This window comes from Corythoichthys intestinalis, chromosome 5 (assembly GCF_030265065.1).
Source record: "Corythoichthys intestinalis isolate RoL2023-P3 chromosome 5, ASM3026506v1, whole genome shotgun sequence".
NCBI classification, from domain to species: domain Eukaryota; kingdom Metazoa; phylum Chordata; class Actinopteri; order Syngnathiformes; family Syngnathidae; genus Corythoichthys; species Corythoichthys intestinalis.
The window spans coordinates 19,367,918-19,386,422 of NC_080399.1; the positions used below are offsets into that span (position 1 = coordinate 19,367,918).

General features: G+C 39.3%; 1 protein-coding gene across 3 annotated transcripts in view; it reads left to right on the forward strand.

Moving 5' to 3' along the window:
* The window catches only part of plxnb2b (plexin b2b), a 467,166-nt gene that overhangs the window by 428,500 nt on the left and 20,161 nt on the right, over positions 1–18,505 (forward strand). For all 3 annotated transcript variants that reach the window (XM_057836746.1, XM_057836745.1, XM_057836747.1), the window contains 6 exons: positions 5,189–5,255; positions 5,496–5,642; positions 8,004–8,160; positions 12,253–12,353; positions 17,505–17,589; positions 17,882–18,033. In XM_057836746.1, coding sequence (XP_057692729.1) covers positions 5,189–5,255; positions 5,496–5,642; positions 8,004–8,160; positions 12,253–12,353; positions 17,505–17,589; positions 17,882–18,033 — 709 coding nt within the window. The remainder of the gene's footprint in view (positions 1–5,188; positions 5,256–5,495; positions 5,643–8,003; positions 8,161–12,252; positions 12,354–17,504; positions 17,590–17,881; positions 18,034–18,505) is intronic.

The following is an 18,505-nucleotide window of genomic DNA, read 5'->3' on the forward strand; positions in this document are numbered from 1 at the left end:
CAGCCCGATTTGTTTGCCGTGTTCTACAACCAGCCAGTAGCAAGCCATAGCAGATTTCTGGCGTTTATGGAACTTCCCAAACTGCGTTGGAAGCCTTGATGTTAACGTTATCATAAAAGCAACGAGGCACTCTCAATCAGTGATGATATATCGTGTGTGAACTGTCTGTTGTTGAAAATTAAACATCAAAACAACTCTTTTGGCACCAAACCTGTGCTTTATTCTTCAGATACTTGAAGTGTGACAGGTATATAAGTCACAGACTGACAGCAAACACGAAAATACGACATAAAGTTATAAGAAGCTGGCAGTTTAAGGCCAACTGGGTCACCACTTCGTGTGGCCACTCGATTCCGAAAACACACGTCTCGGTGGTTCTTCCATTTTTTTTTTTTTTATTCAATCGCTGAGCTTGCCATTTGGCAATCTTTATGATGTCTTGACGAGACTTGCTCTTCGATGATACTCCCGTCGGCTTGGTCCGTTGTTGTGTGTAGAAAAATAATGTTCTGATTCTATTCTACAATAGCGGTGATTTCGCGCTGAACCGGAAACAACAGCCAGAGCGGACCAATCACAGTCCATTTCCGCCACGTCATATGCGTCGCCGTGACGCTGGGGTTTGAAAATTCAGTAGGAGCACGTCAGGCTACGGCGCAGGGTCGTAAATCGGGTCTTCCTTGACGGCGCAGGTCTGACGCGTAAGCATAACTTTGCCTTAAGGGTTGAACTGTCCAGTAGACGAGGTGTTGTTACCTCAATACAACAATAATTATAGCTTGAAGTCTGTTGATCACCTATCACGTAGCATTATCAGCACAAATTTCTCAGTGAAATCAAGAGACAGACACTGATTAAAAGCCTAAATCTTTCTGTCAGCTGTCAACAGATTTACTTGACAACCTCTTATCACAGTGAAATGTAAGTCAATATACTGTAGCATCTCAGGCTACATGTACATTCGGACAGATAATTCTCTACAAGGTATTAAGGCTCCCCCGCTTCTGCAAGGTACGCCTGCATTTGTGCAAACCACGCATGCGTAGAAAGGAGAAACCTCATGTGTTATGTCAGCACCCGCGTGGTTTACCTATAAACCGGAAACTCATTACTCGCTGATGGGAAATTTCAAAATTACTACACATTCTAGACCAGGGGTCAGGAACTCCTTTTTGTGATCACTGTTTTTTTCGTGACGGCAATTGAACGCATCACGCGGGAGCGAGAGTGAGGAGATGGCATGCTCGGCTTTAACGAGCAGTCACCGAGTTGTGATTGAAATATAAAACAACGAAAGCCTGATATCATTACTCGGGATGTTACAATCAATGCTCTGTTGCGCACTTACCACTTGGACAATAACAAATAGAAACATATGGTGGCACTGCGTATAGTTCCTTGAGGTGGAAACTAGGTGTGTGACAAAATATCGAAATGGTGATATATCATGATACTTTGTATCTCAAAAGGTTATCGATATGCTCCTGTCAAGAATCAAGATATCGCTTTAAAAAGGTGTGAATGTCTAAAAAATAAATAAATAAATAAAAAGGAACTAACAAGTTGCTCCCAAAATCTTCCACCATAATAGTATCTCAGTTAACTCTAAGGCTGCATTGATGGTGCTCAACGCCCAATCCATTTCGACTGGGAACGTTCGTTCATTTGAAATCATAGCATTCAGAGTCATTCTTTCCGATTTTCAGGGCATTTACAGGTGACTTGCTGTTCATTTTAGGGCATTTACAGGACATTTCCTGTTGAGTTTGAGTCACTGCCTATTCATTTGGGTGATTCCATTTTCACTTTCTACTCTGTAACTCAAAATAAACAGGAAGTGACCCATGAAATACCCCCAAATCAACAGGAAGTAACTGAAAATCAACAGGTAAATGACCTTAAATGGCCCAAAATTACCTCATTGCCTGGCTTTGGCTGCCACTGACAGCCATAGACGTTCAATCCTCATTCGCTGCCACCCTCCCTGTTCAAATGGATTGGAAATCTACTAGTGATAAACTCGTTCCAATTCACAGCAGAAGCTTGTTCTTCTGTTTTTTTAGTTGTTAGTAGAATATCCTAGAATGATTCCTGACTGATGTATCGATAATCGTTGTATCACCATATCGTCAGATCATCATTATCGTGAGCTTTGTATCGCAAATCATATCGTTTCGTGAGGTACCAAGAGGTTCCCACTCCTAGTGGAAACTGCAATCAGGAGGGCTTGTGCATAACAGCTCCTGGAAGTGGCGAGAGTTTTGACAGGCAGAAATGTAATCAAAATGAAACTGATCTGGTGCCTATGTGTCTTGGAGTACCACGCAGTTCACTTTTCGGGGTTTAATTTTCTTCTACGCATTTTTATATACTACGGTTCGATCGGCATTGAGTTGGGAGGGGTCGGAGAATAAACGTGGGAGACGAGCTCTGTAATAAAACGCTAATTTCCGCGTAATCCGCGATGGGAGGACCACAAATGGGCACTGAATAGAAGCATATTATTGCGACGTACGTTTGAAGGTTCAAGAAAAATGTGTGAATGCATTATCAGCACATCACAGCTCGTTCAAGTCCAGCGAGCCAGCCGGTACCACATTTAAAATCACGGGTTGGCGCAGAGGCAGATCCACTCATCAAAAGGCCAAAAATGACTCGTGAAGACATCGGTTCCTGACACATGTTCTACACTCTAGATGATAAACTGTAAACAATGACTGTGGCAAAGAAAAGAGAAGCTGGAATGCCACGTCTTGATCTTCTGCCTCCATTGTTTACAATGCCGGCTTGCCTCACTAAAAATTGCGATGGCACACCCCATGACGTCACTTCCTTCGTATCCGATTGTTGTACGGAGACAGCAGTCTATATTAAGCGGTGGGTAATATTACCCGCATACATTATCTGTGTGACAACTAATCCGCTGGCTCCGGTGGCCCAAGCTCTTGCTCGTTGGGGCAAGGGCAGCTGGTTGGGGGCCCCCTACTGGTTGGGGGCCTAAGGCGATCGCCTACTTCGCCTAAATAGTAGAGCCGCCTATGTTGACGTCAGGGGGTGAGATCTTGCATGGAGCCCCAGATGGAGGGAGATTATCAGTGGTCTTGTATGTCTTCCATTTTCTAATAATTGCTCCCACAGTTGATTTCTTTACACCAAGCGTTTTACCTATTGCTGATTCAGTCTTCCCAGCCTGGTGCAGGTCTACAATTTTGTCTCTGGTCTCCTTTGACAGCTCTTTGGTCTTGGCCATAGTGTAGTTGTGACTGACTGAGATTGTGGACAGGTGTCTTTTATACCGATAATGAGTTAAAACAGGTGCCATTAATACAGGTAACGAGTGGAGCCTCGTTATACCTTGTTAGAAGAAGTTAGACGTCTTTGACAGCCAGAAATCTTGCTTGTTTGTGGGTGACAAAATAAATAAATTCTTTAGAAATCAAACAATGTGATTTTCAGGGTTTTTTTTCCACATTCTGTCTCTCATGGTTGAGGTTTACCCATGTTGACAATTACAGGCCTCTCTAATCTTTTCAAGTAGAACTTGCACAATTGGTGCTTGACTAAATACTTATTTGCCCCACTGTATATTAGTGTAGCCGACATGTCGTATAGCCTAAATAATTATACGTTTCAGGCCATTACCCGTCCTAGTGTAGCCGTAGCCTCAGACTAGGAAACAAAGAAAACAGAAGAGAACACAGACTTGTCTTTAGCAAGCTAGCTATAGCTTCCCAACTGTGTGAATATTAAATAACGCAGTACTTAATTTTTTTCAACATAGATACCAGCAATTTTGTCGTATAGTAATATGCACAAGATACACTTGAGCCTGTGATACTCGAGAAATTACGGTAATTAATGTTTTATGTCATGGATGTAAATGTTCATATGAAGGTTAAAGCAGCCAAAGCAGAAGCCATCTTGAGTTGTCATCCCTCATTGTTATCGGGGTGCGCTGATATCACTTGAACTCTCTGCCGTGTTTTGCCACTTAGCCACTGGCTGTTAAACAAATGTGCGTCTTAATTATCCCCCAGTGGAGAAGCTCATTATGCTGATTAGGTCATTGCGCCAACACGAGACCCCCCCCCCTTCTTAAACACATCTAATTAGGCATGCTAACCGCTATCAATGCATTGGGACCAAGGAGGTTGCCGGCGGTGGATATCCGTCATAAAGATCCGTCAAAGTGTCTGTTTGCCCAGTGTGGAGTAGTTTGATAGACGTTGACACTGACGGGCTTTGCAGAAATGTGCCTTGTCAACATTGTGCAAAAACGCTGTCTTAAATGTGCATCTCCACATTCCAAGCTGTCACTGTCGCAATTGATCCAGCAGTATGAAAAAAGTACTTTTTCAGCTGCTTTCTCTTCATTTATGCTATTTAGAGCTGAAACGAATACTCGAGCAACTCGAGTAACTCAAGTTTGAAAACTAATCCGAGTAATTTTATTCACCTCAAGGAATCGTTTAATTTTGCCAGCTCTAAGCATCACGTTTTGCCCGGACTACTTCTAATGCGGGACAACGCGCTGACGTCACGTGCGTAGAGGAACAAGCAATAAAAAAATTAAAAAAAACTTACTGCAGCCGACAGCCGCTACAAACTACGCTGACGTTGCTAAAAACTACGCCTGCATGATGCTAGTGCGGTAGCAGGTAGTGTCCGATGCGTCTCATAGATATCGCATGCATTTAGGACTAGATGCGAATGACAGACTCGGCCGCGTCTGGGCAGTGTTAGTAAACAGCTGCCATCTTTAAGCAGTAGACTTCTCATCGCTAATAAATATAACATTACTGTTACTCGCTCACGTAGACGTAACGTTAGCCCTTCGAAGGGCTAGGTTTCTATTGATTATGACCACTGTCGATGCGTGGCTAACGTGTCTTAAATACAAGCTTTATTTAATCTGTAAAAACACAGCGCTGTAGAGTGATGAGGGTTTAAAATTAAAACATGATTAAGCTAACTGTCAGTTTTAGCTCCGTAGTCACTGCTGAATAAAACACCAAGTAGCACTGGTCCCTAATGTGTTCCAATACAGCAGGTATCATACATTTATTTTGAACACTGCAAAAAGTCAAAATCCTATCAGTACTTACAGTTTAGACTAACTTAAAACTTTCGATTGTTACTTATTCTGTTTTTCAATATAGGAATTGGTGTCATATAATTTGTGTTTCAGATCAGAGACAGTGGTGGAAAGGATGTTGTGCAACTGGATGTCAATCTGCCTTTACCAGTTCTTAAAGGTAACATTTCGTTCGCTTAGATGCAGACTGCACATCATTACTGAACTTTCTGCCCACATTTTCAACTTTTCTACAGTTGTCAGTTTTCCCACTGCCCACAGTCTCCATTTTGCCTCAACAGTCTGTTTTCTTGCCATCTCCTTTTCTCAATTCCCAATTTGTTCAATGTCGCATGATTTTCACATTTAAGTAGGACTTTATATTTCACCAAATGCTTAATTTCTATCATTTGTACGTCAGGACTCTGCAGGTGAGCCCTTGTACAAATTGTTCCGCGCCATCAAGCACCAGATTGAGAAAGGACCAGTGGACGCCCGCGTCAAGAAAGCCAAGTACACCTTGAACGACACTGGCCTGCTGGGCGATGACGTGGAGTATTCTGTGCTGGTGCGATAGAAACATACAGTGCACTAAAACGCAGACACACTAACGTGTACGAATATAACAACTGCTTTCAAATTGCATGGTCGTGCTTCACAGTCACCATGGTAACTGGATGTGAAAAAATATTGCCCTCAGGCCAACGGCTGCTTTTGTATGACATCCATTTTTGGTGTCATGTACCCGCGTGAAAAAAGACAGCGAGGCGAGCCAACACTTTCACGGCTCAGCTTGGAAACACTACAAGTTCCAACATGGAATGATTACAAGCCCCTGTGCCATATCCGTTTGAACCTTCTGCCCTTACATATCAGTATGGAAGTGGCTAATGTGAATATTGTTCAAGTCAGCACACGCACACTAAATACATTTAAAATAAATAAAATGGCCGACGGGTAATGGCGATGTGCAGGAAAATTATCGAATTAGCTCCCAATTACTCTATTTCCCCTCACGGTGATGGATGGCTTCCTGAGATTGAATTACTGAGTAGAGAGCAAGGCCAAAAAAAAAAAATACAGAAGCCTCCACGGTTACTTTGGATTTCACGGGCCGCTCTTCACACTGACACTCAAATGCAGAGTAAGTGGGATTGGATTGGCTGCACCCCCCAACCCGCTCCAGTGCACTTCCCTCTTGCCATTCTTTTGATTGCATCAAGTGGTCAATTAGTTCCTGACTGAGTGATTTAGGTTGCTCCTGCTGAGCTGCGGTCATTAGCTTAGACTGACATGTCAGGCTAGCTATTAGGTGCCACGGCCTGTCCCTGTACATGAAGCCTGGGTACCGTGATGACCACATCTTGCCTAGGGGTGTGACAAAATATCGAAATTGTGATATATCGTGATACCAAAAATCGAGATACTGATTTATTAAAAAGTTGCCAATCTCTAAAAAAATAAAAATGAAAAGGAACCAACAAGTTGCTACCAAAATCTTCCACCATAATAGTGTCTCAGTTAACTCCAAGTCTGCATTGACGGTGCACGACGCCGAATCCATTTAGACGGGGAACGTTCGTTCATTCGAAACCAGAGCATTCACAGTCATTCTGTCAGATTTTCAGGGTATTTACAGGTCATTTCGTGTTGAGTTTGAGTCATTGCCTATTCATTTGGGTAATTCCCAGGTCACTTCCTGTTCTGTAACTCAAAATAAACAGGAAGTGACCCGTAAAATACCCCAAAATCAACAGGAAGTAACTGAAAATCAATAGGTAAATTACCTTAAATAGCCCAAAATTACCTCATTGCCTGGCATTGCCTGCCACTGACGGCCATAGACGTTCAGTCCGTTTGAAGTGGGAGGGATGGCAGCGAATGAACAAATGTTCATTCGCTGCCACCCTCCCAGTTCAAATGGAATGGACGTCTACTAGTGATAAACTCATTCCAATTCACAGCAGAAGCTTGTTTTTCTGTTTATTAGTTGTTTGTAGAATATTCTAGAATGATTTCCTGACCGATGTATCGATAATCGTTGTATCGCCAGATCATCGTTATCGCAAAATGTATCCTATCGTGAGGTACCAAGAGGTTCTCACTCCTAATCTTGACAGTAGTGCGTTTTGGGCAGTAGGCAGAAAGATAACCAGTTGGACACTTTCTCTTGAAATTAATTGGAATCTATGCAAGCTAACCGCGATTATTTTTTACATGATCTGAATGTTTTGTACCAGTGTGTCTGGGGTACCATTTGAACCAGAAATGGTTCACCAGACACAAAATCAAGCTCCTCCCATGGCCATCTCAGTCCCCAGACCTTGTTTTGTTGGCAAAAGGGGGTTGTACAAAGTATTAACACCAGGGGTGCTAATAATTGTGACACACATTATTTGATGTCAAATAATTTTTTCTTTATGTGGGATTTTTTTCCCCACTGAATGAATGCACTTGTAATGAAGGTTGGATTTTTCTCTTTTTTTTCCATTAAGGTCCCATATTATTTGAATTAAAAATATATATATTAGAAGCTAAAAAACACATCTTTTTCAGGGGTGCCAATAATTATGGAGGGCACTGTAGCTGGGATAGGCTCCAGCACCTCCACGACCCTCGTGAGGAAAAGCGGCATGGAAAATGAATGTTATAAAATATCAAAGAATTCCTTTTCTTACTTCCATGACATTTGACCTCATTACCCCTAGATTTGATCACATCTCCCGTTCCATATTACAAACATACCCTGCAAGTTTGATTATAATCCTTTTATTTATTCTTAAGTTATATTAAATACAAAAATACAAACAAACATGCGGAACTATATACATAACCTCCACCTTTCTTAGGTTTCACCGACTAACGGAGATAAAACTCGAAATTATTTTAAAATTCCAGTGTGTTTCTGACTTATACTTTATATCACCAGACTCTTCAGGTGCTGGTGCAGGGAGAGGGTCCGGACGTGACGCCTGTCAAAGTTCTGAGCTGCGACACCATCTCACAGGTGAAGGAGAAGATAATCGAGCAAGTGTATAGGAACCTGCCCTACTCTGCGCGGCCCAAAGTTGACAGCGTCACGCTGGGTGAGTCAACAGATTATCGACGAACCAAAATAGGCTTTTTTTTTCCGTTTTGTTCACGGTGCCACCACAGTAGGCTCCCAAATTATGGCAAAGAGCGGCACTTTGATGATCACCATCGATCCGTAAAAGGTACAACGAGAAATACAGTATATTTTGCGGCTGCTTAGTACAATATGGACCTTACAATTCGTTAAACATCATTTACATTCAATGCATTAGTTTCGCCAGACAGATGCAAACAGCAGATGCTGATGTAAGTGGAAAATAATTCTTAATGACTAGAGAAGCTAGTTAATGGCACTGAATATTAACAAGCATGTATGTACTTTTATTCTATTTCAGAGGTGTCAAACTCATCTTTATCACGGGTCACATGGTAGTTATGGTTTAATACAGAGGGCCACGATGTATCATTCTGTATTCTGTAGTTATTAACTTATTGGTACAAGCTTAACCAGTTCAAATGGACTTAACGTTAATCGCTGTCAATAGCGCTGAAACATGCTTGCCATGCTTGCCATGATGATTCTCAATCATATTCGCTTGACAGTTTTCCCCATTGAAAGCATGTTTCAATTTTTTAAAATTTAATCTCACAGAATCAAGTTATTCCATCGTCGCAGCAAAAATAATAGCTTTTATTCACTAAACAAAGTTCTAAAGTCGCGAACCTTGGGGGAGCCAACTTCAAAAGCTCAAATCTCCACACATTTTTGCCACATCAAAGACGTTTTTTTTTTCCCTCCAATTCCCACGCACGCAGCCGATCTCATTCCGTTCAGCGTTTCAGATAAGCGCAGATCTGTCGCCCTTCGTGGCGCATCGGGACGATAACCCTCTCATGTGGCGCTAATTGTAAATGAGCTGCGATGGCGCCCGAACTCAGGTCTGCGCCGCAGTTAAATCTCATCACAATTCAAAAGTGTCGAGCTGCCAATCAGCTATGGAATTACATTTTGAATATTTCTGACAAAGTCAGCTATCTCATCTGCACACAGCAGCAGTTTTTATATAAATATATATAGTTTTTTTTTTTTTTTTTTTATAAGTGGCAGGACCACAGTGCTGCTGCTGAGTAGTATGTTACTCAGTGTGTGAGAATATGAACTTCGACAGGTGTATTCACTCATATTTATCAAAAATGCTGACATCCACATTCATTACTCAACTTCATTACTTGAAAACAATGTCAGTTCTGCCAAGTTCCCTATACAGTGGGGCAAATAAGTATTTAGTCAACCACCAATTGTGCAAGTTCTCCTACTTGAAAAGATTAGAGAGGCCTGTAATTGTCAACATGGGTAAACCTCAACCATGAGAGACAGAATGTGGGAAAAAAAAAAAAGAAAATCAAATTGTTTGATTTTTAAAGAATTTATTTCTAAATTAGAGTGGAAAATAAGTATTTGGTCACCTACAAACAAGCAAGATTTCTGACTGTCAAAGAGGTCTAACTTCTTCTAACGCGGTCTAACGAGGCTCCACTCATTACCTGTATTAGTGGCACCTGTTTTAACTCATTATCGGTATAAAAGACAGCTGTCCACAACTTCAGTCAGTCACACTCCAAACTCCACTATGGCCAAGACCAAAGAGCTGTCAAAGGACACCAGAGACAAAATTGTAGACCTGCACCATGATGGGAAGACTGAATCTGCAATAGGTAAAACGCTTGGTGTAAAGAAATCAACTGTGGGAGCAATTATTAGAAAATGGAAGACTTACAAGACCACTGATAATCTCCCTCGATCTGGGGCTCCGTGCAAGATCTCGCCCCGTGGCGTCAAAATGACAACAAGAACGGTGAGCAATAATCCCAGAACGACATGGTGGGACCTAGTGAATGACAACAGAGAGCTGGGAGCACAGTAAAAAAAAAAAGATTGAGATTGAAGAGGTGGGGGTTCAGCATGTTAGTGCTCAACCACAGGCCGCACTCTACATCATACTACCATAGGACATGGTTTCAGTAATCCATGTGCTTTGTTGACATGTCTTCAGCAAACTGTTTGTGGGCTTTCTTGTGTACCGTCTTCAGAAGAAGCTTCCTCCTGGGGTAACAGCCATGCACACCAATTTGATGTGGAGTGCCGCGTATGGTCTGAGCACTAACAGGCTGACCCCCCCACCTCTTCAATCTCTGCAGCACTCCTGTAACGAGTCACATGACATTTTGGAGGGAAAATGACAATCACTACTCAATTTGTACATTTAGGGATGTACGTTTTTTCAAAGGGGTATACTCACTTTTCTTGCCAGGGGTTTTGAGTTATTTTGAGGGGAAAATAAATTAACTCCATTATATAAACTGCACACAGACTACTTTTCATTGTGCCAAAGTGTCATTTTGTCAGTGTTGTCCCATGAAAAGATATACTTAACTCATTCACTCCCAGCCATTTTCACCGGAGCAAGGCCCTTCGTTCCCGGCCGTTTTACTGGATTTTGACTGATTTTGCAAGGCGCACAGAAAATTCTGTTCTATTGCTATATACAGTAAACATGGAACCCACCAAAAGAAAGATTAGACTCTCTTCTTTCAGCAGGAAAAAAAATTAGTTCATATCTTTTTCCATTCTGTAGAAATCAGCATTAGAAAATAGCTTATTTTGAGCTATTTTCCAATTTTTGATGGAAAAAATTGAGAAATAGAGCTTTTTGTGAAAGCATACATTTCATACATAACTTTTGACTTTAACACAGCTATTTTTTGCTTTTGGGACATCCCAAACAACTGAATACTGAACTGAATTCTGTAAGTAACAAAGTAATTCTGCACTAGTGGTCCCGGTTGTTCTGCTCGGTCGTCCGCCGCCTGACATCCATTCGGTCGTCTTCTGCCGGCGCCCGGCCATGTGGTTTGGCTGTTCGTTGCCGTAGAATCAGGTTGCGGGTCTTACCAAATGTGCTACTGCCCTCCAGTCGCCACTTGGAAATGGATTTTCAGCTTTGTGCTTTGGAGCTAAATTGAATCACGACCCAGAGATGTCTTTTTTGGGGGGAAAAAAAAAAAAAAAAAAACGTAAAAGACGTATAAATACGTCTTTGGGACACTGAAACAATTAAAAATATAACGTATTTATACAGTGGGGAGAACAAGTATTTGAAACACTGCAGTGTATCAAATACTTGTTCTCCCCACTGTACGTGTTTGGGAGCAAATGAGTTAAATATCTGCAGAAATGCGAGGCGTGTACTCACTTTTGTGATACACTATACATTGCGGATTGCTATTTGCTTATCTCCATTTGAATGCACGAGGTTGGAATATTATACAACGTAAATAAAGCAATAATAAATACCAGTAGATAAAAATACAAATAGAAATTAGGAGCGAAATATAAGGAAAACTTTCATCTTACCACAAATAAAGAAATAAGTAAAGAAATGTTTGCATCCGAGCTACTCTGCAACAGTGCAAATCTAGCTAGCCAAAAGTTTTAAGTAAGTGAGAGTAGCGTTACATCAAAATAATATTACTCAAGTAAAAGTAGTCATCCAAAATATTTACTAATGTACAAGTAAAAAAAAGTAGTTGGTAAAAAGAATACTCAAGTAATGAGTAACATTGTGAGTAGCTGCTAACAATGTCTGTTTTTTTAACAAATTTTTTACCAGCACATTATCATCTATATGAACTGTTATTACACTGTACTAAAACCTATTATATGACCATATTAGGCAAAAAGAAATACACAAAAATAATCAAATTCCGACTAGAAAAATCTACAGAAAGGAAATCTCACCAAAGAGCATGAGTGCCCTATAGTGCCCTATATTTCCTAAAACATTCATACTCTTGTGTGATTCATTAAAACTGTTCATACCATAAGGAGACTCATATTCCCATTCTCAGTGTCAAAGCAGCTGAACAGGACAGGTTTGGAAAAAAATAAAATAAAAAATCAACTCAACAACAACAAACAAATCTACTCAAGTAAAAAGTATGGCGTGGTAAAACTACTCTTGGAAGTACGTTATTCTGAAAAAGTTACTCAGGTAAACGTAATGGAGAAAATGTAAGCGTTACTTCCCACCTCTGGTTACTTATCACTCCCAACGCTCAATACGTTATTGCTTTTCTCTCCACAGAGTGGAGGCCAGGCTCCACGGGTCAGATTTTATCCGATCTGGACTTGACATCGCAGAAAGAAGGCAGATGGAAACGTGTCAACACACTGGCTCACTACAATGTACGTATCGCCTGTAATTTCTTGTTTATGAGAAAAACAGAAAGTGACTTATGGGTTGGTTTGTTTTGTCAGTGTCCATCAAAACTGAGAACAGAGCTTTTCTGCTCTATTCTCGCAAGAGGTTTCTCATAGTAAAAGATTTCAGTGTCGAGATTTTTTTGTTCTTGAATCTTACAAGTGCCATTAAAAACTTTATTCCTGTAATAATACAATTTTCACTTCTAACACCTTTTTTTAATGTTATATTGCTATATATATATAATTCTGTTCTATTGCTATATAAACATGGAACCCACCAAAAGAAAGATTAGACTCTCTTCTTTCAGTAGGAAAAAAAGTGAGTTCATGTCTTTTTTCCATTCTTTAGAAATCAGCATTAGAAAATAGCTTAGTTTGAGCAATTTTCCGATTTCTGATGAAAAAACGGAGAAATTGAGCTTTTTGTAAACGCATACATTTCAAACATAACTTTGACTTTAACACAGCTATTTTTTGCTTCAGTTACTTCCCAAAAATCTGAATAATGTTTTCCTTTTACAAAATAACATAAACAACAAGACAAATAGAGCTTTTGATAGCAAAGTAACAATTTATTTACACATAACTAACTGAGAGATGACGCTGTTGTGGCCGCGACAGCTGGGGTAAACTTTTCCCCATCGCCGCCTGTCTCTGCTCGGCGAGCAGCACGGACTCAATGTCATCGTCCGCTGCACTAGTGATCCCGGTTGTTCTGCTCGGTCGTCCGCCGCCTGGCATCCTGGACGTCCATTCGGTCATCTTCCGCCAGAGCCTCGGCCGTGCAGCCAGCCGTTCTTTCTGTTGAATCAGGTTGCGGGTCTTACCAAATGCGCTACTGCCCTCCAGTGGCCAGTTTTATTGCTTTGAAATGGATTTTCTGCGTTGTGCTTTGGAGCTAAGTTGAATCAGAACCCGGAGATGTCTCTTGTAAAAAAAAAAAAAAAAAAATTTTTTTTAATGTAAAAGACGTATAAATATGTATTTGGGACACTGAAGCTATTAAAAATAGAATTTATAGGTTTTTGGGAACAAATGAGTTATAGATTTTTAAATCAATGGCTTTTTTTTATGTGTTTCTTATAACATATTTTAGTTAAAAAAACAAAAACAAAAGTGGCTTAGTGGAGCCTACAAGTCTTTAAGTTTGAGGTTCCCTTTAAAGTGATCCTCTAACTTAAATACATGTAGGCTCTAATAAACCACAATTGTTCTCTTGTACGAAAATATATTGTTAGGAACACATAAAATGTTAGATCAATGGCAATATTTTATAATATATAATATTTTATATAACGTCATTGGTATCTTTCCAAATGTGTAAAGTGTTCAACGTGTTTTTCTTGTCACACTGCATACTGGACTGTCTCAGAAAATTAGAATACACAATATTCTAATTTTTTGAGACAGTCCTGTGTATATATACAGGACTGTCTCAGGAAATTAGAATATTGTGTATTCTAATTTCCTGAGACAGTCCTGTATATATACACAGGACTGTCTCAAAAAATTAGAATATTGTGTATTCTAATTTCCTGAGACAGTCCAGTATATATAAGTTTCAACTTTATTCTTTTAATTAAAAAACATTCCTTTAATGTCTATTTTTACCCCAAGTTTACAGCTTTGTCATCTTTATCGTGACTTAATTCTGTTGTCATAAAATTATTTTTTTTTCTTTTGAGGACATTATTCTCTTAACATTTAGGGTAATTTCAAAGTTAACAAGTTGCAAAGTTACAAACAAAGTAGCAAGGTAAAGACTTGGCTTTTTCATAAGTTAAGGAAGACTTCTATTTCATTTGGATGTACAGAATTTACTTCCTGTGTAAAAACACAGACAACAAATAATCAGCAAAGCATCAACACCATGCACCTAGCATATACACAAACATCAATCTGTGTTACATAGATGACTATAATATGATCATGCATACTAACCTCAGCAACTTTTTTCATTTAATATTACATTCTTCTTCTAACAATACAAGTACTTAAACCAAAAAGCAAAAAGTGTGTTTGCTTTCTATCTTTGCACAGACAGTGTGTGCATAGTGTGCTTGCTCCAGCTCAGGCAGGTCTACCTTATACTATGGTTGTTGAGTGTTCAAACAAGAACTACACAACAGAATAATGAGAAAGCACCACAGTCCCCTTCTCAAAGCTCAGCAGCCACTGAAGCCCTCTAAATCTTCCTTTCACCGCATCGACCCCGTGAAAACACAGGTCACCCACAAATATCCCCCTCTGTGCCGCCTTTCAAATGCTTAAACCTTCGTTCTTCTTGGGTGCGTTGCTCTCGTTAACGCTTGTATTATCTGTTGAAAGGTAAATCTAATCCCACTGTTGTGAAGAAAATGGCCTGTAAACATGCCTATGTGAATGCCTGCAATGGCTGCCTGCTTGCTTCCATTGATTTGAAATGGGTTAAGGGGCCTTGAAAAAAAGACAGCTACTGTAAGTACAAAGAGTCTGTCAAAACTACGTCACCGCTTTGGAGAGTGGTTACCGCACTGAGCTCACAGTTCAGAGGTCATTGTTTAAATCCAGGCTTTGGCTTCTTGGGTGGAGTTTGTGGGTTCTCCTGATGCATGCGTGCATTTTTTCCCTCAAAACATACAATTTGATACATCTAAGAATGTGACTATTTTTCTTGAGATTTTTTAACATTTTGTAATAATCAACTTGTTTTGCTTACAATAATTCTTATAGAAGATTTGTCTCTTGATTAATTTACTAATTTTTTCTGCAACATAACTTTAACATAACTTTTCGGCATCAGCTTTGTTTTTCTAATAGAACTACTGTTGTCGTTATCGTACATCTAAATTTATGTGACTTGACAGTTTTATTTTCCAAAATTAATCTCGCTGTTCTGTTTTTCTGAGTATTTGTCTTTATTTTTTAACATTATATCTTTAGTCTAGCTGCTATAACAAGTGTGTCCACGTTTTTTTTTTTTTTTTTTACTAATGATATTTTTTTACCATGATTTTGACTGTAATTTTGTCATTCATCAGTTTCTCCTAATGTATTTTCACTTTTATATTTTTTTTTTTTTTTTTTTACACAAGAGTTTCCTTTTTCCTTGAACGTATTTTTTTCGTATTACTTACACTTACAACTACCGTAATTTCCGGACTATAAGCAGCTACTTTTTTCCCCCTCATTTTGAATACTGCAGTTCATAGTCCAGTGTGTCTTATTTGTTAATTTATTTGGTTTAAAAGGTAACACTTTATTTGACAGGGGCGTCATAAGACTGTCATAAGACACTGTCATGGCCATTATTGAATGGTTATGACAGATGTCATTGTCATCCGGCAAATTTAGTCACTAATTCCATTCATGTCCAGCTCGGATCTTTTACATCTATTAAAAAGTGAGGTAATTGTCAGGATGACAATAACTGACATCTGTCATAAGTATTTGTTAATGCTCATGACAGTGTCATGTCATGTCAAAATTATGACAGTCTTATTACGCTGCTGTCAAATAAAGTGCTACCAGGCAATATCTTTTGGTGAAAATATCCCATAATACAGTAAGGAACACTGTGGCTTAGTCCAGTGCGGCTTATCTATGAATAAATGCCGTTTTCGTGTCAAATTTGGTGGGTGGCGGTTTATAGTCCGAAAATTACGGTATGTGTTATTGCCAACTAAGGCAAGGCAAGGCAAATTTATTTATATAGCACAATTCAACACAAGATAAGTCAAAGTGCTTTACATCATATGAAGATCATAAAAATCACATTAAAATCAATAGAACGTAAAAACAAAGACAATCGAAATAGGAAATAAAATTATACATAAAAATCGCATTTAATCACGAATAGAATAAAATAAATAAATAAATAAATAAAACAAATACTACTACTACTACTACTACTGCTAATAATTAAAATCAGCATGGAGATAATCACAGGAGGAATAGAAAGCAAATAGTGTTAAACAAAAGCGTTTTTAGCCCTGATTTAAAGGAGCTAACAGTTTGAGCATGCTTCAGACCTTCAGGTAACTTGTTCCAGAGGTAAGGAGCATAATAACTAAATGTTGCCTCACCCTGCTTGCTTCTTGTTCTTGAAACATACAGGAGACCGGTTCCAGACGACCTTAGGGGTCTAGATGTTTCATAGGAATCTAACAAATCAAGCATGTATTTTGGTCCAAGGCCATTACGTGTTTTGTAGACAAGCAGTCGTATTTTATAGTCTATCCTTTGACTCACTGGAAGCCAGTGTAACGATTTCAAAACCGGTGTAATGTGGTCCAGTTTCCTTGTATTTGTGAGGACTTTGGCTGCAGCATTCTGTACCAACTGCAGCTTCCTGACTGATTTTTTATCAAGACCTGTAAATATACCATTGCAATAGTCCAATCTGCTGAAAATGAATGCATGCATAAGTTTTTCCATGTCTTGTTGAGTCAGAAGCCCGTTAATTCTGGCTATATTTTTTAGGTGGTAATAAGCAGATTTAGTGATGGACTTTAGATGGCTAACAATTTTTAGGTCTGAGTCAATAATTACGCCAAGGTTTCTGACTTGATTTGTAGCTGTAAGTGACATTGTGCTAAGGTGCCTGCTTATCTTTGACCTTTCCTTTTTTGGCCCAAAAATGATCACTTCTGTCTTCTCCACATTTAACTGGAGAAAATTCTGGCACATCCATTCATTGATTTGATGAATGCATTTACTCAGACTAAGACTTTTCTTGATATTATAATAGTACTAAAACAAAACAAACAAAAAAATCACATCCAATTTTTTTTTTTTCACAAAGTGGTATTTAACAGTTTCTTATAAGGTATTTTATTAAATTTATTTATAGTTTTTGTTATGTTTTAATCCAGAGGTGTCCAAGTTACAACCCGCGGGCCAACTGCGGCCAACTGCCCAGTTTTTAGTCGCATGCAGCAAAAAATAACAATTGGATACATCTGATTCAATCAATCTTCCGTGTGCTACCAAATTAAGGAAGATTCATTTATCTCATATTTTATTTTGTGAACTTTCTTTGGGTCATGCGACATTCAATCCATATTCTTATCATTTATAAATTCTGCAGTTTTTTTCCGAATTTGGCCTCTACTGAGTAGTCATCCTGTGTTTTCTGTCTCCGTTGCATTTCAGGTCCGCGACAACGCCACCCTGGTTTTGTCACGAGTACTTCAAACAAATCAGAACTACGAGCAGAACCAGGAAAACCACGAAGAGCGTAAGTGTTTGGAAAGGATGACATTTCCCCAGGCCTTCGCCCACATCCCAGCTCTCATTTAGCATGCTAATTCATGTTTTATTTCCAGACACACTTTTTAGATGACTTTCAAATGAGATGCACTTTCTTTTTATGTGCATTTCATAAAAGCTGATTTTGACTCAAGCGTTTGTCTTTGATGTTCTCGGTGCGTTCATTCAAATTCAGCAGAGTGCCGACAAATGCTTGTTGTGACCCGCGTGCCTACTCTGCATAATAAGCGAATAGCGTAACGTCTCAAGTGTTGTTTTAGGAAATGCACTGTTGGAAGACGACAAGGTGTTTCACCTGGTGAGGCCCACCGACGAACTTGACGAAATCAAGTCCAAGCGTGGCAGTATTAAGGACAAGTCCATGACCAAAGCCATCACGGAGATTTATCTCACTCGACTGCTCTCTGTCAAGGTGCAAATTTCTTCTCCACTTGACGATTACTCAAGTGCACAGTAGGGACACGTTTTCGTCCATCTGCCAATGTTAGTTATGTGTCTTTACTTTGATCAAACTAGTGAATTGCCCTACCATTTAACCCTTCCAGGGACAGTTATCACTTCAGTCTATTCAAAAGTTAGCATTAGCCTAAACCTTTAACTGCCAGCCTAGGTTAGAGAGTATGTGTTGTGGTAGTTGGTAAAATAGGGAAATTGATGTTGAAAACACTTATTGACGGGACTAGGTGTTCAAGCCATTTCAATTCGATCGCTTCCACCCTCTCCCAGTTTAAGTATATTCGACGTCACTTACTGTCAGTGGCAGTCAAAAAGTTAAGCTATGTGAAGTCAAAAGAGATTTATAAGTTTGAATAAAAATAAAAAATCCCAGACAAAATACAAGATATATAACAATTTATTGATTATTTAATTTTTTTAGAATTTTT